The 23,381-nt window shown below is 35.2% G+C and overlaps 2 protein-coding genes and 1 pseudogene across 2 annotated transcripts; all 3 read left to right on the forward strand.

Annotated features, from left to right (window-relative positions):
• The first annotated feature begins 335 nt into the window (after positions 1-335).
• Positions 336-4,972, forward strand: LOC114727831 (protein ENHANCED DISEASE RESISTANCE 4-like; annotated as a pseudogene).
• Positions 4,973-10,130: 5,158 nt separating this feature from the next.
• On the forward strand, positions 10,131-13,426 carry LOC114727784 (protein trichome birefringence-like 25). Its single transcript, XM_028914521.1, is given in 4 exon segments — positions 10,131-10,248; positions 10,251-10,478; positions 11,162-11,445; positions 12,352-13,426. Coding segments are annotated over 4 exon segments (1,326 nt in total). The 5' UTR covers positions 10,131-10,211; the 3' UTR covers positions 13,129-13,426.
• A 9,189-nt stretch (positions 13,427-22,615) lies between these two features.
• Positions 22,616-23,325, forward strand: LOC114727759 (arabinogalactan protein 41-like). Its single transcript, XM_028914481.1, has 2 exons — positions 22,616-22,775; positions 23,077-23,325. Exons 1-2 carry the CDS (start codon positions 22,643-22,645, stop codon positions 23,169-23,171), a joined length of 228 nt encoding a protein of 75 aa, XP_028770314.1. The 5' UTR covers positions 22,616-22,642; the 3' UTR covers positions 23,172-23,325.
• Positions 23,326-23,381: the final 56 nt, after the last annotated feature.

Genomic DNA, 23,381 nt, shown 5'->3' on the forward strand with positions numbered 1-23,381 from the left:
AATATTTCAATTTCATCTTCCCAAAGTAGAATGAGAGTAAATATGGAGTGGTGCATGAAGGAGCTAAGGAAGTCCTTCACCTAACTTTCCATTCCTATCCCACTCTGCTGCTGCATACACAGAGAGTTCAGAGAATCCGAGCCTACTATCACTGTCAGTTCTCCCTCCGACGTCGTTTCGTCATTTGCTTCTTCTTGGCATTTCCATTGCAGACACCAACATCCAACACCTTTCTCCTCTTTTATCCCTTTCTTGCTCGTTTCTTTCCAAAACCCAACACAGCCCAGCTCCTCTTCCAAGTTGGCATGTTTAAGTAATTCTGGAGTTGTAGAGTTTCAGATTTTATACTTTATATTAAATTTCGTTAGATTCTAAGATTCTCAGAGAAAATTTGTCCCTTCTCTTTCGGTGTTGCGACTCTCCCATAAAAAACTCAGAAAAAGAAGCCACAACAAAAAGAAAAAGCAAAAAAGTGAGGCAACCCCTCCCTCGCTTTCTCTGTGTTGAGTGTCGTTCAGCTTTCTTTTTCCGAATGAAAGCTCCCATTAACACCTGCTCACTGACATTGCTGGTTCCAAGAAGCCAAGCCTTCACTTTGAGGAGAAAGAAACACAATATTGTCTTCTCATTTCTGTTGTACTTGAAACTTCATTGCAAAATCCTGTCTGTGTTTCTCTGAGCATCTTCTTCTTCTTGGCTAGTGACGGTGATTGGTTAAGTTTGTTGTGACTCTCACCATGGCAGATTCTTCAGGGATGCGGCTAGTACGGTGCCCCAAGTGTGAAAATCTACTTCCCGAGCTCTCTGATTACTCTGTTTATCGATGTGGAGGCTGCGGAGCGGTTCTTCAAGGTACCCTTTTCTCACATTTTTCTTTTTCTATATACTCTCCAATCTTATTCTCTGAACGTTAGCACATATGGAGCACATCCTTTGGTTTTTTTCCAACATCTTGAGGGCGTCTTCCTCACATTGAAGTTTGGAGATTATCTTTTCTTAGCTAGACTATTTGGGTGCCCTTGATGTGGGTTTGCTCGAAGATTCTAGCCTCTGATTATCGTATTTTGTGTTGTTTTGTCTACGGAAATTTTGCAAGCATGGATTCAAATAGGATCAGAGTGTTTTGTAACGCACAAATTAGGGGAAAAAGACCTACTATCTATCTCTAAAGTTCATGGTGAGGAAGCAATTTCATACCTAATTATTATGTATGTACATATCACATCCATTTTGATCTTCTTTTTGCATGTTTGTGGCTTGTGAACTGATAAGCAGAAGGTGCTCACTTGCTGTCAAGCATAATAATCATAATGTGCATCGAAGTTGGGATCTTTTCTACTCAAAGGAAAAGAACATGAATGGGCTGATTACGGTTTCTTATTTTGATTTACGTTACTTCCATTTGCAGCTACGTATGAAGGCTATGGAAACGAAAGCATGTTGGAGAAGCCAGATGTGGAGAATATTGGAGAAGATTATGCTAAATCTGATAATTTGTTGGACAAAGAAGTAGTTGGTTCGAGCGATCCTTCTGACACTAAAGTTGGATCAAATAGTGGCTCCTCAAGGTATAATAATACAAGGAATTTTGAGAAGGAACACGATGAACGTGAGATTTCATTGAATCACTCTATTCATACTGATGCGAAAGAGGTTTTTGGAATTGGTCTTCATGTCAACAGAAGCAAAGACAAAGTGGTTAACTCAGTAGAAAGTGAGCAAGAGGGGCCAGTGTCTCAAATCAGTACTGATAAAGGGTCCAAATTCTCTGGAAGAATGTCTGATTGGCAAAACGGGGAGAGAGCTGAGATTTGGAGAAGGTCACAAGCTGATATTGAAGGTGTGAGGTTTTCTACTTCAAACTATCCAGATGAAGCGACTTCAAGTAGCTATTCTGGTTTTCCATACAGTCATGGGCAGCCATGGAGGAATCAAAGAGAATTTGATAGTGCAAATAGGGTTCAGAACCTTGAGCAAGATCGAGCCGAGCTTCGAAGGAAACTGGATGAGTTAAAGAATCAGCTCGGTCAGCCTTCTGACGTGGCCAACAACCCTAAAGAAGAGGTTCACGTTGATGAGAGGATGATTCCTCCATCCCATATGGTGGCTCCTCTAATGCTTGGCTGCCCGGAAGATTGTCTGAGTTGAATGGAACTTCAAGGCAATTTTTTTCCGCCCTGATAATCATCCGGTTGGTCCTCTAATTTCAGCTATCATCACAGACCATTTGCTTATGCAAATGATCATCAAATGGCTATGCCTAACTTTCATCCTTCAATGCGTAATCCTGATTCCTTCCCTGCATATGTGGATCCCTTTGCACCTCAAATTCATAGGAAAAATCTACATCAGTTACCTCATCAGATTCCACAACAACCATTCCATCCCTACTATCCCAGACATTTTGTTGACACTAATCCTGATTTATATGAACCTTATGCGCATAATACGATGCTTCACCCTCCTTCTTGCTCCTGCTTCAATTGCTATGAGAGCAGACGAAGAGTTCCAGCACCAATGCCACCTACGAAACCCATTAATAGTAGATTCCCTGAAACTGCTATCCCAAATGATCATATTTCATATCGTTACAAGGTCCCAAGGGCATATGGTTCACATGCTCATAATTTTAGAAGCACCAATCGCCCCATGAATTTTCTTGAAAGACACCCACCTTCAAGATGGTCTGGTGAATTCAACTCTGAGATGGCTGAATATTTCCGAAGTTGTTTTCAGAAAGTGGTGTTAGCTGGTGGTAGTCATCACTGCCGTCCTATAGCTGGCGGATCCCCCTTCATCACGTGTTTTAATTGTTTTGAGCTATTGCAACTGCCTAAAAAAGCATTGGTTATGACAAAAAATTGTCAGCAGAATGTGCGATGTGCAGCATGTTCCTCGGAAATTAGCCTTTCTGTGATTGACAAGAAGCTAATTATTTCTCCTCATACAGAAATTAAGGGAACTTCTACAAGTGTAGATGATAGTTCTGATGAGTTTGCGAATAGCTGTGAATCACATTCCCATGGTCATCTTAAGAGTAATGGTGCTAACTTCTCATCTGATGATTATTCTGGCTATGATTTCCACTCGGTAGATAAGGAACCTGTTCTGCTGGCTGCTGACCCAAGCTTGAACTCTGGCAAGTCTCAGGAGACTCCAAGTTTTCATTCTTCATCTCTCAATACATCTGAAGGCAAAAATAGTCCTGAAGTTATGATTGATCCATGTGAGGTGATTCAATCCATTCAGCAGCCAACTATGGACTCTTTGTCTTCACCACCTGCTGGCTCAGCTCTTAAAGATTATTTTGATTATTCTAATAATAACCATGCAGTAACTCAATTTGAGAAAGGCAATCGAAGTAGTCGCTTAGAGCAAGAGAAGGTTAAAGTAGACAAGATTAAAACAAGACAAAATTCTTTGAAAGATGTAGTGCTTGCAACTGAGATGGATATCCATGATTATGGTAACACTGGAGTCTCTGAGGAGTCTAGTGATGTGAGCCGAAAACACGATCGACCTAAAGCGAATAAAGGAGGTGACTCATTCATTGCAAACATTATAAAGAAAGGTTTCCGAGATTTCTCCAGATCCCATGATGAGCGAGAGAGAAGTAATGTCACAGTAAATGGGCAACCCATACCAAGTTCTGTGATTAAAAAGGCTGAAAAGCTAGCTGGACCAATTCAACCTGGAAGCTATTGGTAAGTATGCTTTAAAATCAACTGCTATGTTTTATTTGCACACCTTACTAAGTCATATCCAGATATAGTCAAGCACTCTAATGAAATTAAAATGGTATAACAAGGATCAAAATCAGCTCAGATTTTGAAAATAGATTCTGTGCTTTCTTATGGACCTAAGCTATTAAGCTTCATTGAAGTTTCAGTTTGCGGAACTTTTTGAGATTGTTGCTTCTCACGGATTCAGCATTTCAGCTAATCTCTTATCATCTGCAACTGTTCATACGCAAAGTCACATTTAATTTTCTTCGTTTGGGTTATAGATGAGCTGTACCGAAATACTGTTTAAATGGCTTGTACCAAAGCTTTTACTGTATCTTATTTACAATTTATATGTTGTGTTCTTATACGGTTTTACTAATGGATCTGCCTACACATTCCTTAGGTATGACTTTCGGGCTGGTTTTTGGGGTGTCATGGGTGGGCCTTGCCTTGGAATAATACCTGTAAGTTATTATTAACCTGCCACATCCTATGGATCCATATACTTGACAATCCAATCAATGTTACTGAATAAGTTGATTTTTCTTGCAGCCGCATATAGAAGAGTTCAGCTATCCCATGCCAGAAAATTGTGCAGGTGGAAATACTGGTGTATTTGTGAATGGGAGGGAGCTACATCAAAAGACTTGAATTTGCTTGCTGGTAGAGGGCTTCCCACTGAAAGAGATAGATCTTATATCATTGAAATTTCTGGGAGAGTCCTGGATGAGGACACAGGTGGTGAGTTGGACTGCCTTGGCAAACTTGCACCAACGTAAGTGCTGAGTTTCTGATGAGTTATTTTTATTTGAATTCACTTGTCTTATTTACCTGAGGCAGTAGAATGCTGTTTTCATTCATAAGAACTCAAGGTTGTTTCATTTTTGACTGACTTGTCATAAAACAGAGTGGAGAAAGTGAAGCATGGATTTGGCATGAAACCACCCAGAGCAGCTTCTTAATCCAAGTGTGGACGATAATCCGTTTCCTATTACAGGTTCAAGAAGGAGGACTATGCTCCTTTCTTTTTCAGAATTGCAAGATATTATTTGGGATCAGACCACAAATTCAATTTTGAAATTCCACCGGATTACTGGAAATTTTGTCTTGTTATTATATGTTTGTGTGCTTGGATTGCATATAGAAGATGGCTCCAAGTTTCCTTTAGATTTATTTTATCTTAATTCTAGGCAATATTGAAAGTTTTTGCATCTTGAACCTTGATGTGAAAGCTTTATAATTTGTTTCATCAATAGTTCTAGGATTGTTATTTGCATCCTTGTCTATCATAAAAAATTGTAATTTTTATGGTCTGAACTTGTTGCAAGGATCAAAGTAAAATTTCTGTCAATATGATACATAGTCCCAAAATAATGGGCAAATAATTTTAAGACTTCTGTCACCGAATTTAAAGTAGAAACGAAAGAATAATGATGGGGAATGGGATCATTAAAACATCGAAATGGCTCCCAACCATATCAGTACCGGAACATCTACTCAAGAACATATTTAGCAGTTCTAATCAGAATGCCAAAGAAATGCTTTGTATTATAATACTATGTCCGGTTCTAATTATAAGAGCTAGTTGACTAATTTGAGGAGATTAAGGAGATAAGTTAAGTTAGTTATTTATAATAAATAAATATTGTCTTTCCTAAAATATCTTTGCTAATCAAGTATACTGGTTAGAACTATCATTATTAGAAGGACTATCTTATGAAAAAATGGATAAATATGAGAGATAAAGTGGATTGGGATCTTAAATTTAGGATCAAAATAAAAATGAAACAAGATCTTGTATTAAGAATAGGAGGTAGTGCAATGTAAATGTGGGGAAATAAATCAATAATTGCTCGATCCTCATGCCAATGGCATTGTAATTGGGATAACTTCTTGTTGACAAGTTATAGGAGAATTTCCGAATGAGTCACGAAATCCTTGCATTCTGCCAGAAAGAAATTAGACTTAGAATATTTTGAAATTTAACATTTTATTCCGATTTTAAACTCTTGGGCAACCTTCTTCTTCTTTATTTTTTTTTGGGTACAATGGGCTACCTTCTGTCTTAACTACCTCATGCTTGAAAAGCCTTAGCATGATGAGCCTTGGTCCTAACTAAAATGGACCAGCCCAACTAGGCCCAAGAAGTATTGTCAGAATCACCTGGGATTACATGACTACCAGAAAGATTACTTCCTGCCTAAATTGGATCCTTTGAGTTTGGTGAAGCAGAGGTGATTACTTTCGCTATCTTATCAAAAGATTAGTGAATTGGTTAGGTTTAGAAAAAAGAACTAATCTCTCACAACGTAATAAATGACGGTTTGAACTTTCATTAAGAGATGTGTCTATATTTAGTACCCGATCGTATTTCGAATAAAATTGTTTCGAATAAGAGAATGCCTATACTAAGCAAAAAAAAAAAAAAAGAGAGTTTTATAAAATTTGTACTCTTGCTACAGTTAAATATACTCATGAGATTTTCAAAAAAAAAAATTTCCCAATAAAATAATAAAGCCCAGGTTGATGGTGGGTCCGGCAACTTGCAGAAGAGCCTGAAATGATTGGGGCATAAAGTATAAAATGCACAGGGACAAAGCTCACCGGTTGTTGGGCGTTCACATCCAAATAACTTCGGCAGTGGTTTTGCTTCTGGAAATATTACACCTCGGACCCGATTTGCAAATTTTATTCAGTTCACCCCTGATTCTTAAAAAATCTTTGTATTGCGATCCTTGACATGCCGAAGACATGGCCAAACAGCATTGCAAATAGTACAGGTTGCTAATTTTGGCTAAATAATAATGTTTCATTTCCATATCTAACAGACAACCCAGGACTAGGGTTCACAGTAACAGGTTTCATCTGGGCTTGGTGGGAAGAAACATGAAGACAGTGTCCAACAAGACAACAAACATATGACAAGAATTTTCAGACGTCAAAATATATTATGTGAATCAAATTTTTCTTCATGATGCAAGCATGCACGAGGCTTTCATTGGTAATCCAAAGGCCACCCAGTATAGTTTTCAAACTTCGAGAACTGAGATTGATGTATCATGTGATGAATCATGAACTAAATGAATAAACAAATATATATTGGTTCTGATGATAGAGTAGAAACATAAAACTATATTTCAATGTGAAAACATTAAAGCAAGAGATTCTGATCCCGCCACGGACATCCTTCCTGTCTTGCTTCCTAGTTAAATAATATGAATGTGTGCATATGGGTATGTCCATGTTCTGTTTCTTTGTCGCTTTTCGCCTGGTGATATATGGACCAATTTGATAAGCCACTCTCACCCATTTTGATGTGTTTTTCCTCTTCCCTTGTTGGTTTTCCAATCCATTATTACTACTACCTCCGGTTCTTAATATAAGTTTTTATTTTGATCCTAAATATAAGACCCCAATCCACTTTATCTCTCATATTATACATTTTTTTTCTAAAGTAACCCTTTTAACAATAATAGTTTTAGTTAATACACTTAATTAGTAACGATATTTTAGGAAAGACAACACCTATTTATGACAAATAACTAACTCGACTTACTTTCTTAATCTTCTCAAATTATTCAACTGGTTCTTATAATTAGGATTGGAGGTAGTATTTCTCGGTTCTAGTTTTACATATCCAGTAACACATGTTTATAACTTTCTTTCGAATGAGGAAACGAGTGGAAAACGATAGATGGAAGTAATGATAATGGTGATATAAATAGAAGAATAAGAGAGGTCGTCAATGAGAGAAGCTGGGTAGGTGAATTTTTAAGAGGGCATCATCTTCCTCATTAAGGCAAACCCAATATTGGGCCCCACGATCATCAGCTTCCCTTGAAGTATTCCATTATTTCCTCTCTCTCTCTCTCTATATATATATATATATATTGTAACATAACTCCTTCACCTTCATTTTATTAAGCACCTTATTGTTTCTTCTCTCTCAAGCATGCTCCATAATCACATTCCCATAACACTTTGAATATATAAAGGTTTGTTTCCAGATGAGCGCTGCAGTGAACAATATTCGCTCAATATTTTATTAGACAATAAAGACATTCATCATGTGATTAACCCTTTTCTCCAGTTCAAATTGAATATTTGAAATATCATCTTCTATATCATTATATATATAATGATATCATAAAATTTGACATACTTGTAGATAATTATAAAATATTTATAATTAATATACATGTCGAACATAAATAATACGGACTGAATTTCACGGAACCAAATTATCCTGCTGATGCTTCGTATGTACGTAGTGGTGGTGGAAGTGATTATGCATGAGAAAAGGAAAAGTGAACAAGAAGCTTCCAAAGAACCTTACTGTACAGAGCGCTTAGGTAGATACTCATATCATAACCATGAAAAATTAGAGAAGTCCATATCTTAAAATCTTTGAATAAAGTTTGTCTGCAATGAGCAATGGAAAATAACGCCCAAGGGGCCCAAACAATTGAAAATATTTTAGTTAAAGAATCTCAATTAATGTCTGAATTTTCAGCTTTGTGACTGGCTGGCTTGTAGCGATCCTACTGCCATGAAGTTGGTATATAGCTAAGCCTGCCACAGCCAAGCTTGACTTCAAATGTTTGTGTGGTCTCTATTGTATTGCCATGCTGTTATTTCCAGTCTCTATTAATTAGTTTTCATTGGTTTGCATTGAGGCAGGCATCATTGGCTTCTTTATAATGAAATTAAACTTCTGTGTTTTTTTTTTTAAAAGGGCTATTTGAAGACTTAGATCTAAGATGTAGTATTTCCAACTGATAAACATAAGTTGAATGGAGAGTCATGTTCTTATAAATATAATGTGCCTTTGATGTTACTCCAATGAATAAATAAATAATACCTTTGATCTTTAATATAAGATCCTGTTTGATTTTTATTTTGATTCTAAATATAAGATCTCAATCCACTTTGTCTCTCATATTTATACATTTTTTTCCAAAGTAGCCTTTCTAATAATAAGAGTTCTAGTCAATACACTTGATTAGTAAGGATATTTTAGGAAAGACAACACCTATTTAGGACAAATAGCTAACTCAATTTACTTTCTTAATCTCTTCAAATTAGTTAATTGGTTCTTATAATTAGAACCGGAGATAGTAGATTATAAAGCAATGATGTAGTTAGCCAGCAACATCAAAGCTAGATTCACCTTTCTTTTGTGTGTGTGTTCGCATGTGGGGAGAGAGAGAGAGAGAGAGAGAGAGAGATTTGTGAATGTGATGTGAGCAGAAGCTAAAGCTCAAGCCAGCTGGGGCACAAGCAAGCTGGGGCACAAGCAAGCATATGACCCATCCATGAATTTCAATCACAAATCATTAATATTAAATCCTCTTTCCTGTCTTTGAAATAATAAAAAAATGGCTTCGACACCCTCTCAACTTCCTCATACTCTTCAAAATACCATTCAATTAAATGATTCTTATTTGTCACTAACGATCATGAAATTAAATTATTTACTCTAAATGACTACATCTTTCATTACCATAGTTTTTAATTTGGTCAAAATATTTCGTTATCACTTCAGATGGCTAAACAAATCAACATATCGTCAAACGTCAAAGTCAGTAAGCTTATTACGCACAAGTTTTACAAAATCTCGGCTAATTTTAGAATGATCTCTTATATATCTTTTTTTTTTTTAAGTTATAAGCTTAAAATATTCTTATAGCATAGAAAAAATCTAAATTATATTTTTTCAAATATAAACAATAACTTTTTTTTTGGGGAATAAATACTGGACACTATCACTTTAGCAAAAACATTACAAGCTAAAAAAACAAAAAATATACTTTTCTAATCTTATTTATAAGTCACTTCCAACATGTTTTATATAGATAAAAAAATCCTTAAACTTCGTTAACTCTTATTTAAAATTCAACAACTTTTTAATTTTATCCATATTTAATGTACATTATTCCTCAGGTAAATAAAATTAATGCAATAATAAATGAAGGGTAACTTTGTACATGCATACAAAATTTTTTTCTTAATACCCTATTATAGGATAAAAAATATCTTTTCTTTTTATCTTATAAATAAAACAAAAGGAGTAACAAAAATAACAACCTAAGTAACTTCCCTCATTATCCGCCGCCTGGAAAAATCGGAGGAGGGTGATCATAAACGATAACTTAAGAAGACTGATTGAACCTTTATTCGTTAAAATTTTTTATTTTCAAGCCTTTTTTTAAAGTTTCAGCGAATGGGCACGTTGTGGCAATCTGTACGTTTATTTTATTTTTTATAAGATCGAAAAGAGAAACCACTCCTTTCTTTTAAATGAATAATAATTAATCATTGCTTAAATGATCTCCATGCTAAGCATAGTTTGGTTGGTCGAGAAGAATGCTTAGTTCTTTTTTTTTTTTGGTCAAGAGAAGAATGCTTAGTTAATTAGTCTCTGTTGCTCTTACCTGTCCTTCTTCTTCCCCTTCCTCAGATTTTCATGGTTTCTCTCAACTCCAAATGATGAAGGAAATAAGGTCCGCTTCGAACCCATTTTCCCTCAAAAACACAAAAACCAGGCCTTTCTCAAGTGCTTACTCTCATTTTTCTTGGTGGGTCTCGCTATTCGCCTTCTGTTGTCTGATTCTTTCAGCTTATTCTTAGTGGTAGAGACACCTCTTGCTCCGAATAACGACAAAGCAGAGTCCCCTGTACTTTCTCCTCCTCCCCCTCAAGTTCCTGATTCTGTTGATTTTCCGGCAAACCAGAGCCAAACATCCCAGAAAGGTGAGGAAATTTTCAGTTTTGGCCCCCAAGTGTATTGTTCACCTTGATTCCGGTAAGACATGCATTAAGTGGAATATAACTCTTGTTATTTCAACTTATCTCATGTTTGTCTGAAACACCAAGACGTTGCATATTCTGTTGTATTGCAGAGTCAGTTACTGTCCGTTATTCTTAAGTTTCAATTCCAGGGAATGCAACGAATCTGAGGCTTTCTGGTTAAGAAGCAGAGATGCAAATACCAGAATATAACAAGATATACAGTGTTATTAGCCAGACAACATAAAGCTTCGTCTTTTAAGTACTGATGCTTCAAAATTTTCCAGTTTTTGATGTTGGGAAATGGCTTTTGCCCCCGTTAAATCATTAAATTAGTATCAAAACAGCAATCACACATGGGCACAAGTATTTCTGATTCTCGCTTTCGATTTAGGTGATTTTACTTGCGACTTTATGAAGTTAACGATTGGAAAGTGATTAGTAAGTTTCAGTTAAAGCATTGAAACTGTAGAAGCACAGAGTTAATGATACGATCAATTGTTGGATTTTCAGAAAGACGTGAATTTATTGAATGTACCCTTTTTGGGTTCGTAGCAAATACTTGAAAAGAAATTTTTCTAAATCTGATCGAATGTCAAATGCTATTTTTGGTTATCAAGTGATGAATGTCCATTAAAAATATGCAGTTTCAGAGAAATGTGACATTTTTGTGGGTGACTGGGTGCCGGACCCATCTGGTCCAGTGTACACCAATGAGACCTGCATTGAGCTTGAAGATCATCAAAACTGTATGAGAAACGGACGTCCTGACACAGGCTACCTGTACTGGAGGTGGAGTCCAAGGGACTGTGAATTACCCAGATTCAATCCACCAAAATTTCTTCATCTCATGAGGGATAAATCCTGGGCTTTTATTGGCGATTCCATCTCTCGTAACCATGTCCAGTCCCTACTTTGCATACTCTCACAGGTAAAGTTACATTTTTTTGACCCGCTTTGCCCGTAATTTGGTTCGAAATCGTTGTTCTTGTTTGGTAATTTCCTTTTCGAATTTTGTCTGAGACAAGCCTTTACTTCTCTACTAATTACATTATCGTTTATTACTTACTGTAATATGTACATCAGTTTCTTTGTCTTCACTATTTTGGAGGAAATTTGTGTGGACTGTGTTTAATCGGACTTCCCTTTAGCATTTTTCAATCCAGTAAAAGCCAATACCTGCGATAAAGGGACTCTGTTCATAAAAATATCTGAGATCTGAGACATATTCTGCGTTCTGCACGCATCTGCTTAATCTGATTTGTGTATAATTGATAGGTAAAGTGAGAGTAAGAATATGTCAATTTGAGCAATTTAATTTGCAGTGGAGGACAGCTAGCATCTTCATCCTTGGTCCACTGCTTTTAAAGATGGCATAATTTCCTTTTCCAGGGAGTTTTACCTACCATAATCATGGAAAGACCCGGGAGATTTCATGGTTTATTAACAGTTCCTTCAAGATTAGTTTTGGGATTAAAAGTGCGAACTGCCAAATACGAGGGAATGAAATTGAAAAAACAAATGTGCAAGTGCATGTGGTAAAATTTTCAGAAAGACTTATATCTAACATTTAAAAGTTTATCCAAGATGAACTTGACCGGTTTGTTTTTGGTTTGGTTATAGCATATGTACGAATGAATGATCTAAAATGCTGAACCTTGGGACGTGATTGCTTTTGTCTTGCTTAGTTGATCGGCATTATAATAGTCCATAGATTTGTCCCCACATATGAACCTGGCTTCCCTATTTGCAGCCCTGTGGATTGTCTCCTGTTTGCTGCAAACATGGTCCTACAAAGCGAGAACATGACCAAGTTTCTCTCATTATTGTTGTGCAGGCGGAACCAGCTATTGAGATCTACCACGACGAGGAATACAAATCCAAAACATGGAAGTTCCCCACTCACAACTTCACACTCTCAGTAATATGGGCCCCTTTCCTTGTAAAATCAGCCATCTTTGAGGACATAAACGGAGTTTCCTCTTCAGAAATACAGCTTTATCTGGACAACCTCGACGACAAATGGACCAACCGGTATGAGGATTTTGATTATGTTGTAATTGCTGGTGGCAAATGGTTTCTCAAGAGTGCAATATACCACGAGAATGACACTGTCACTGGCTGCCATTACTGCCCAGGAAAGAATCTAACAGAGTTAGGATTTGACTATGCGTACCGGAAAGCATTAAAACTGGTGTTTAACTTCATCACAAACTCTCCCCACAATGCTAATGTTTTCTTCAGAACCACCACACCGGACCACTTTGAGAATGGAGAATGGTTTAGTGGAGGGTATTGCAATAGAACAGTGCCCTTCAAAGAGGGTCAGATTGATCCCGTAGATGTAGATTCCATTATGCGTGACATTGAGCTAGAGGAATTTGAGAAGGCCGCATCCATAGGATTCAACCATGGCGCAACTTTGAAACTTCTGGACACAACTTTTCTGTCACTCTTAAGACCGGACGGACACCCGGGGCCGTACCGGCAATACCAGCCATTTGCAAGGGATAAGAATGCCAAAGTTCAGAACGATTGTTTGCATTGGTGCTTGCCGGGACCGATTGACTCATGGAACGATTTGGTAATGGAAATGCTTGTCAAAGGCAGATAATATTGAAGCTCAACAATGTGCTTGGGTCGGTGTGGCTTGTAGGAAGCACAGCTTTGATAATCTGCAGCTGACGCTACCTGCTACCTTGTAGTTTATTGCAAAATATGACGATTGGGGTTTGTGTTCATCGGAGGAAATGCAAGAAAGGTTTCGTTTTGGAGAAAATAGGCCATTCATGCCTTTTGCTTTGCCTTGTTTGCAAACTGAAATTTCAACCTGTAATTTTATGAAATGGCAGCATAAGAAAATAACTGGCCTTATGAGTTATAGTATAATGCGCGGCATTTTTTTTCTTCAATCATTTATCTTCCAAGAATTCATTGTTTAAGCACAAACATGTTCAACTTTCAAAGCCAATTTTGTGGGCCATCTCAAAGGCATTTGGATTCTCTTCCTGCGCAACAATCCTGGCCCTCCACTCTCGTCTAATTCCAACAGTCTATTTTCTAATTCTAATTCTTCAAAACTACATATGATAAAGATTTTAACTTTTATCATACAAATATCTTCTTACATATTTTCTTGGCAAAAATATTACATGTTTACATTTCATTACATAAAATTTATTTTTCTTAATGAAGAGACAATCTATGCTTTATGATTTTCCTTTCTCCATAATTAAAAAAATGGCTATCGGAAATTAAAAAAGAAATTGCAATTTGGTCAGGGTTTTTAAGAGGAAGGTGAGGGAGTAAAGGATAACACTCCCTTTGAATTAAAAAAGATTTTGCAAAGAAATTGGATAGAAACAACCAAGATCAGTGCTTGCTGAAGAAGACAAAGGAGTGCAAGTATTACATCGTCATGGGCGTCAAATTCTTGGTCATTCGTTTTAGTTTTTTTATTAATATACTTTTCCTCAATTTTTGATTGTTCTTGTTATCCTGTTTTAGGTATGATAGAGCTTAATTATGACAATTTCTTGAATGTCTTTCTAGGAATCGAATTAATGCTGCTTAATGATGTTCAAGTGGATGATCTTTTTCTAAGGAGTTGAGGTAGTTGTGCAAAAAGAGGATGAGGACGTAAACAGGATCATGAATGTCCTTCAAGTCCTGCTTAAAAGTCCAAAGGATGAGAATTGTGCAATAGACACTTCCCCAATAAATGAGCTAAACCATATTATAGTTAAAGTCTCGTGAGGCAACCTATTTCACTCTTATTGTGTCGGTCTTTACTAGTGGTCAAATTTAAGGTTGTTCTTGTTAGCTCTTTATAAATTATCTTTCCCTCATGTCTTGGTAATTCTTGTTATCCCCTTTTAGCTATGGTAGAACTTGGTGATGATAATTTCTTGAATATTATTTTGGGATCAGATTGATTCTGCTTAACGATGTCGAAGTGAAAGATCTTTTTCTCGGGGTTCAGGTAGTTGTACGAAAAGAGGATGAGGATGTGGATAGTAATAAACTAGTCATAAAGCGATCAATTTCCAGAATTATTTTCCACGGAATAGAGTGAACAATCTTATGTTGATCTCTTGATAAGTAGCTCTCAAGAATTTTTGGCAATTGTTATAAATTAAAACTAGAAGTGATTAATGAAGGAATTAGATTGAGATAGACTAGATGAACTGTTTATTTGAGTTTTTTGTTTTATGACAAAGTGGAAAACAACAATGTAAATGATTAACAAAATGTTGATGAAATAAGAAGAAATCACCTCCTAAAAGTTATATTTGGCCATCATTGCTCATTAAAGATAAGGAGTCAGCAAGTGGATGAAGGTATTGTGCAATTAACCATTCTGAAAATAGAGAAAACTTCCTCTGCCATGATTTAGTTGTTTAGAGTGCTACACTTAAGTCTACTGGAATCAAGCAACACTTTAATCTACTCAAAAGCAAGAATAAACGTTGAATTACATAGTACGAATAATCCACAACTCATACTCCATTCTAAATGACAGAACACATTTTATCATCAGCAAGTTCAGATCTAAATTACAACTAGCGATTAAATCTAAATTATAAGAATCAAATGGAAAATGTGAATGAAGACTCCATATGCATCATAGTAGCTCAGGTCATGGCTTAACTCCTAGGAAGAATGAAGTCCGGCTACCCATAGAGACTGGATCTGCTACACTTGGCTGAAAGCTTGAACCTTCCATAGATCTGATCTTTGAAATGGAAAGTCTTCAAGGTAGAAACTCAGAGCTGGAATTCGATTAGAAGAGAATTAGAAGAGAGAAGGAAATAGAGTGGGTCTGCATGAAAGTGAATCTGAGTGTGATGAAGTGGCATAACTTCTCTTTTATACATTTCGGCCTCTTCAATTCTTCTTATTCTCTTTGATTTTTAGTTGAAAATATTTCTCTATAACTTGCTTTCAACTGAATTTGATTAGCCCAGCTGGAAAAATGAATTAATTCTAGTTACTTCCATTACTCTTTTTTGTTTAGGTGTTGATTTGAGTTTGGATGGAAAGTTAATTCTATTAGTGATGGAAATCGGACTCTTCTTACCTTTGAATTTTCTTTCTGTTCACTTCATCTCCCTTGCTCATTGGAATTCCTTTTGAGCATGCATTTTTCAAAATTACCCTTGAGTTCACAACAACACATGTCCTGTTTGAGAAAGAAGCTAAAATGCTACTATAAAATCCATTTTTATCCATTAAATCCAATCAAAAAATATTTGCCATATTTTTTCCTAATTTTTACAAATATCATAGAAATAATCTCCTAAAATCCTAATTAAAACACATGAGAATATGAGACTATCAAATATAATCATAAATATCCTTCAAGTCCTTCTTGAGGTAGGGAATGAGAGTTGAATTATATGCACTTTCCCGATTAATGAACCTGAGCATGTTATCATTAAGGTTCCATGTAGCTACCTATTTCACTCTCATCGTGTCCCTTTCTAATACCATCAAATTCTTTGTTGTTCTTATTAGCCTTTCATGAATTTTCTTTCATTTATTTCATTCTAAAAGAGAAAATTCATAAACAAGTCATTTACATTCATTTAGAAGTAGACAAACAAAACCCCCAAACTTGTTAACTTTACATATAGTTAACCTACTAATCATTTTCATTTCAGCTCCTTAAAGTGATACGACTCGGATTATGCTATTTTATTGTATATTTCTTTACGGTTATCTGTTTTGAACCCCTAAGGTGATTAAAGGAAGATTTCAAAGAACCACTGAGAATTTGATTGATATCAGAGACGAACATAATAAGAGTGAAACAAGTGATCTTACAAGACATTAACTACAATATGAGTCGGCTCAATTATGAAAAAGTGCATATAGCACAATTCTCATCCTTTGGGCTCTTGAGGAGGACATTCATGACCATGTCCTTCTCCTCATCGTCTTCTAGCATAGTTACTTTGATCTCCTATAAGAGATTTTCCACTTAATAGCTAGCTAACTCCCAAATCATTTGAAATGAAGAAAGTCTAAGCCATTGTAAGAGAGAAACTTTCATTTCATTGTTAAACTCTTAATCTAGGCCTAAATGGATTAACACATACCAAGCCACCTTGAATATGAATTAACCACAAATAGGTTGATTAAGCACAATTAGCAGAATTAGAATCAAGAATTGCATTCAACATATAAAGAAATCTAACAATTAAGCCACCTTAGATTGCCATTAGATAGTCTAAACAATTCCAAAGCAAAAGCTAAACCAAGTCAATTACAAAGGATTGAAGATATGAAGTTCAAATGCCAAACACAAATCTTGAAATTCCAAAGATACACAATTAAATCTCTAACACAAATATAATCCAATACAATCCATCTACATATCAAATAGCATTTTTAAGACCTAAGAATTATTAAAGAATGAAGAAGAAGAGATTTAACCGGTTGAAACTCTCCTAAATTGCTCCAAGCTCCAGCCATTGCCACTGTGAGAGAAGAATAAGGAACCTAGCCACTCATGGACGAAATCTTCACTTGACCAAGCTCCAATGGACGTCATGGTAGATTCAAGAAGAGGTGTGAAAATAGTGATGGAAATGAGAAAGAATCAGAAAACGCAGAGAGAGAGAGAAGGAGAGGAAGAGAGATGTCAAAATGGAGAGAAAACGATAAAATGTGATGATTTGAATCTTCTATAGCTTATATTCCTCCAATCTTGAAGTGTTTGGGCAAATTTTACAAGAAAAAATGCCAGCTGTATTAAGCAAGTGGATGCTGCTGTGATATTTTCTTTCCTCCCCTGAATGTGCGCGATTCTGCAGATTTGAATCCAGATTCTGATCCTTTCCCTGCGGCGAAGCAAAATGATTGTCGCAGCAAACTCAAAACGACAGCTTTTAAATTAGTGGATCTGCGTCCCTTATTTAGAGATGTTCACTGTGATGAACCTTGGCATAATCATCTTTCTTTGATTTCTTCAGCTTTTATCCACCTGCGATAGTTAAATTGAGCTCATGTTCATCTAGTCCAAAGTATATAAGATACATAAGAGCTAATGAATGAATAAAACTCAAGATTTATCATATAAAAATACATAATTGACTTTTATACCCTTGATACATAAAAACCTCTAACTTAGCCTAATTACACAATTAAAATCCACAAATGCAAAGGTTTGCACTAGGAAATATGGTTGAAATATAAGACTTGTCATTCTTGCTAGCATTTTAAAAATATGCTTTCATTCATTTCTTGGTTATTCTTGTATCATTTTTCAGCCATGGAGAGCTTGATAATGATAATTTTTTTGGAATATTTTTTAGATGAAATTAATGCCACTTGATAATGTCAAGGTGGAGGATCTCTCCTGGAGAGTTAAGGTAGCTGTGTAGAAAGAGTATGAAGAGGTAGAAGGATCATGAATGTCTTTCAAATCCTTCTCCATAGCCTAAAGGATGAGAATTGTGCTATATGAACTTTTTTTAATAAATGAACTGAACTATATTATAGGTAAAATCTTATGTGGTTATGCATTTCATTCTCATCATTACGCATGTCTTTGATACCAATCAAATTTTGTCATTTTTGTAAGATCTATGAATTTGTTTTCCCTACTCTCATGGTTATTTTGTTATGTCCTTTTAATTGTAGTAGAATTTGATGATAACAATTTCTCAAATATCTTTTTAGGGATCAAATTAATGACACTTGACGATGTTAAAGTGGATGATATCTTTTAAGGGGTCGAAGTTCCTATGAAAGAAGAGAACGAGGAGGTGGACAGATTCATAAATACATTTCAAGTCTTTCTCAAATACTTAGATGATGAGCAAATAAGCCTTTGAAATTTTAATGTATAATTTTATTAAATAACACCACAAAAAATAACTTTAATGCCTTAAAATTTGGTTTAAGAAAATTTTTTTTGAGTATTTAGACTTATATGCTTAATATTTTCTTCGTCTCTTATTATAAATTCAAATTTCACACTGATCTGCCTCTTTTTACAAATTTTTTTGGGTTTATCTAAACATTAAATATATTTTCATCAATTTTATTTTTAATTAATATATTCTCACTTATTATCTTTTTCCTATACATTTTCTTTTATCTTTTTTTACTCTCAAATATTCACTTGTAAATAAAGATATATTTGAAAAAATTAAATTACATTTCCTATGTACTCATAATTTTAAACTAATTTTAATACTTTGAGTCAATATAATCTTTGGTCTTTCAAATTTGTTATCATTTTTGTTTTAACTCATCAAGTTTTAAACTATAAGTTTTGAACCATCAATAGGCAAAATGATCATATTTTTATTAAATTATAAAAACTAATATTTTAAATTAAAAAAAATTGAGAGACTAAAACTAAAATTAGAACACACTTAAAGGGCCACAAAATTGTATTAACCCTATTTCTCAAATTACAAAATTCGGTTGAGGGATAGTGGAAGCATATTTTTGTCCAACTAAACTAAGGCAAGTGAAATTTAAAGTGTTAATAATATTAACAAAAAGGTTGGCAAAAAGAATTTGTTATAGGATAAATAATAGTAATACATTAAAAAAATTTACATATATTGATTCAATTAAGATATAAACTAACTACATAAGTCTTTTTTCTTTGCTTAATCATTCATGTTCAATATTTTAACGTTCCAACCATCAAAATACCAGCATAAAATATGCCCAACCTTCATTCACAAATTGTGGGCCACCTCAAAGATTGAAATTCTCTTGCTGCGCAACAATTCTAACACTATACTCTCTTATAACTGCATTTGTCTTGTGTCTTATCATTCTATTTTTCAAAACTACAAGCGGGATGATATTTTAAGTTGTACCACACAAGTATCTGATTACATATTGACATTTCATTATATTAACTTTGTTGTTCTTATTTGAAAGACATTATTCCCAAAAAAAAAAAGGCCGTTGGAGATTTAAAAGGGATTAAAATGTCAGTATTGCTGCTCCACCCATCTCTAAGTCAATATCTAAGACATAATAACCGGGCAGCAAGCTTTGATAAATAGAATAAGGAGGGTATTTCACCAAAAAAAAGAAGAAAAAAAAGAATGAGGAGGGTATTTTGAAGAGGAAATGGAACAGATAAAACAACATGGTATCTGGCTTTTCAGAAAGGAAGAGCAGGTCCTCTTAAACTTCTGTAAGCAAAACATCAGATACAGCCATCTGGACTAGGATCCAGACCCCAGACTCCATTCAGAATCCCAGAATTATTCACTAAGAAGCACAACTCTCGCAAAACAGCACACAGAGAGATCACATAACAAATATTAGAAGACATCCCGACTTTAAACCCCTTGAGATCTTTTCTCCTACTTCGTTGCATGTTGATCAGCAAGGTTCCTTTTCTCTCTTTTAAGAAACGGATTCTGCATATTCCATTACCAGAAAGTCAATTACAATCACCAAGGGAATTAAAATAAGCATGCTTTGTGCCAACAGCCAGCAATATACACAACGTAGCAGTTGCCAGAAACCCAACTAAATCTCAACATTAGAATCGGACAAAATTTACTACAGAAAAAGAAAAATTTATAGTCGACCCTTCATTTTAAAGGAAACATTCTGATCTCTCTTTTTCTTTTTTCTCTCTTTTTTTCCCCGAGTGAAAATAACTCATTCTGATTTTTCTGCATTTCATTCCACTTTGACATTTATACTCCGTTCTTGTTTTCTGATTAACAAAATCAAGGAAACTGTAGAGGCAATTGTATATTTTCTTGCAGATGCAGGTTGTATAGTTCCACAATCTGCTTATTCGGTCAATCAATGCAACCTCCAAATGTGATGTACAAATAGGTCTAGGTCGCAGACTTGAGGGAACAAGGTCCAGTTCTTACGCTAATATGCCTTGCTTGAACATGCACACACGTGCACAAGCCAAAACATACTATGATATCTCCCTGTTTCTAGTGACGCCTAGTGATCGAAAGCAGTATCTAACTTAGACAGGCCTTGGGTCAGATAACATTGATACTCAAGTTTCAACTACAATTAGCACAAGATCAAATCAACCACGTCAATCAATCAGATACAAAGACTTCCATGCGAATAGCCAACCCAGTAGATCATCAACCTCGTAGTAAATCATCAATCCTTTTTGTAGGCTACTTTAGCTTTAATTTGTGAGACAAAAGTAGCAAAACCCTTGCGAAAATTCACAAAGATGTCGCCCAAGAGCACAAAAGAAAACAAAAATTCACATTTCCAGGTAAAATAAAGCAAGAAGCTCTACAACTTAAAACTCATATTTGAATTTCATTATTTCTCATTCTGCCTAAAGCAATCAGCAAAGCCAAGAAACGAATCAAAGGATAATTTCCGAGGGTCAAAAGACAAAACTAAAACCATTATACGATAACCAATCAGATTAAACTAGCGGAATCACGAAAGAAAATAAGATCACTTAAACCCATCTATACTCAATAAACAATCAAAACTAACGCTTTCGTACAAATCTGAGATGGGATTAACCACGGTAGAGGTGGACAAAAGATCGAGGGTATTGAGAAATAGGAATAGGAGGAAAATACATCGATAACGAGATTAGCGACAACGATGGTGCCAACTATGCCGCCGACAATAGCTGCCGGTCCGGTGAGGAGGGACCACTTTCTGTAAATCATCTTTCTCTGCTTGCGATTCACTCCCTGATTTCAGCTTCCCTTTCCCCAAGCGATGTGAGTATTTTCGGCCGAAAAGGTGGGATGGGCACATATAAGTTATGAAACCCAATTGAAGGTAATGGGCCGAAACCCATGTTTGCAGTTCCCTTACTTTTTTCACATTGCGATTTCAATTATAGAAAAACATATTGTTTTTTATACTACCTTTGATTTTTAATATAAGAAATAGTTAACTAATTTAAATAAATTAAAAAAATTAATTAAGTTATTTATTTGTAATAAATATGTGTTTTTTTCTTAAAATACTTTTGCTAATCATGTGTATTAGCTAGAACTAGATTTGATAAAACATTTAACATGTGTAACTATTACAAGTATTATCTTAAAAATAAATAAATAAGTTTGAGAGACCACGTAAATTGAGATCATATATTTATGACCAAATTAAATTTTAAACTAACTCTTACATTGACAATCAGAGGTAGAACTTCACATTGAAGGAAATTAGACTATAGGCTAATGCTTGTAAGAAAAGCTTCATATGAATAATATAATTTTTTTTCATAAATTTTTATATGTCACACATATAGATAAGAAAAAAAAATTGTCAAAAAGTCTTTCTTTCATTAAAAATTTTATTGATAAGAAAGACTTGATAAATTTTTATATACAAAAAAACATTAATACTCTGCAAATTTCATAAACACAAAGTACAGGTACTTTGATTTAGATTTTTCTCAGTAATAAAATTCTTAATGGGATACTCCTCCCCATTTTTTCCTAATAAAACTCATATTAATAAATTAAACTAAGACATAAACCTAAAATACCTGACAGAACAAATAACATCATAAGCGAGAATATTGCTATTTAATTCCAACGTTAACGTAGCTAAGGAGTTAGCAGTTAGCCAACATTTTATTAGCAACAAGTAATACAGTGCAAGACCAATAATGGATTTTAATTTTATCCTGTGATCGTCTGAACAATTATAAGTTGGAAAGCTTCAAATCTCAATTTCAATTTCAATTTCAAAATCACATGATCATTCAATTTTGAATTCCAACTGCTACCCCTGATCCCAATGTTGCAAACACAGCACAACGTTCAGAATAGAGATAACGGATAGCATTGACTGCAACGGCTCACTACAATCCAAAGCATCCTATGGCCTGTAATCTTTTGCAAACACAAAAATATTAGATTACGGCGAAGATTATTCGTGGAAAAACAACAAACATGTACCTAACGGCTCAGGTGGGTCCCATTACAACAAAAGACGAGAGAGGGACAGACATGCACAGTCACATTTACAGCCTCACTGGGCCACCGTCCGCCTTTTCTCCATTGTTATATAAAGGAGAGTTTCAGTCTCTGAGGCTCATACAATCAACATATAGCCAAGTGGTTTGAATCTTGTTCATTCTATTCTTTCTCTTGTGGAATTCTTAGTGGTTTGATCTTTAAAGCATGGCGTTTTTCAAGAGTTGTGCTGGAATAGTGGCCATCTCTGCTCTTGTTTTCACCATTTTTATGCCCTTCATCGTTCAAGGCCAATCGTTCCCTCCTGCTCCTTCTCCTGCACCTGGCCCTTCCAGCGATGGTAATAACTCTAATTCTGTATACTTAAAATTCTCATACAGACAATCCAATCTCTCTCTCTCTCTCTCTCTCTCTCTCTCTGTCGGCAGAAAAGATTTTCCAATTCTGCACTCAAAATCGAGTTTCAACTTTTGAACTTTTCTAGCGGTTTCCAGCACTGTTTTTTGTATTTCATCTTGACAGGGACATACATGTTTGGAACTCGTAGAGTTCTGTAATTTTTAACTTGCCACATGAATCAGAAGAATAAATTATTGTTAGTGTCGTGCTGATTAATTTTGTTTCTTGATGTTGTTATGCAGGTACCACAATTGATCAAGGGATTGCTTACGTGCTCATGTTTGTGGCACTGGTTCTGACATACCTCATCCATCCTCTTGATGCGTTCTCACACTAGGCACTTCGTAGAAGAACTTCAGAGAGATTGAACATAGTGGGCGGTTTTTTATTATCTTCTCCTGGATAATTTTCTTGTACCTGGAGTCTTTTTATTTTTCATTCTGTTGTTAGTTTTTCTTCCATATTTTGCCGGCAGTGGGATTTTTGTGTTCATCTGTTATACTTCTTAATTGAGTAGTAATTTATCGTTACATTTATTCATTTTCAG

Source organism: Neltuma alba, unplaced genomic scaffold (assembly GCF_004799145.2).
Source record: "Neltuma alba isolate B1F8T4 unplaced genomic scaffold, ASM479914v2 tig00012508_pilon, whole genome shotgun sequence".
NCBI lineage: Eukaryota > Viridiplantae > Streptophyta > Magnoliopsida > Fabales > Fabaceae > Neltuma > Neltuma alba.

What these genes read in the sequence shown, in the direction of transcription:
- LOC114727759 (XM_028914481.1), top strand. Translation starts at nt 22,643, where the DNA reads ATGGCGTTTTTCAAGAGTTGTGCTGGAATAGTGGCCATCTCTGCTCTT. An exon ending in ACCTGGCCCTTCCAGCGATG is followed by an intron (nt 22,776 to 23,076) that starts GTAATAACTCTA and finishes GTTGTTATGCAG; the next exon opens with GTACCACAATTGATCAAGGG.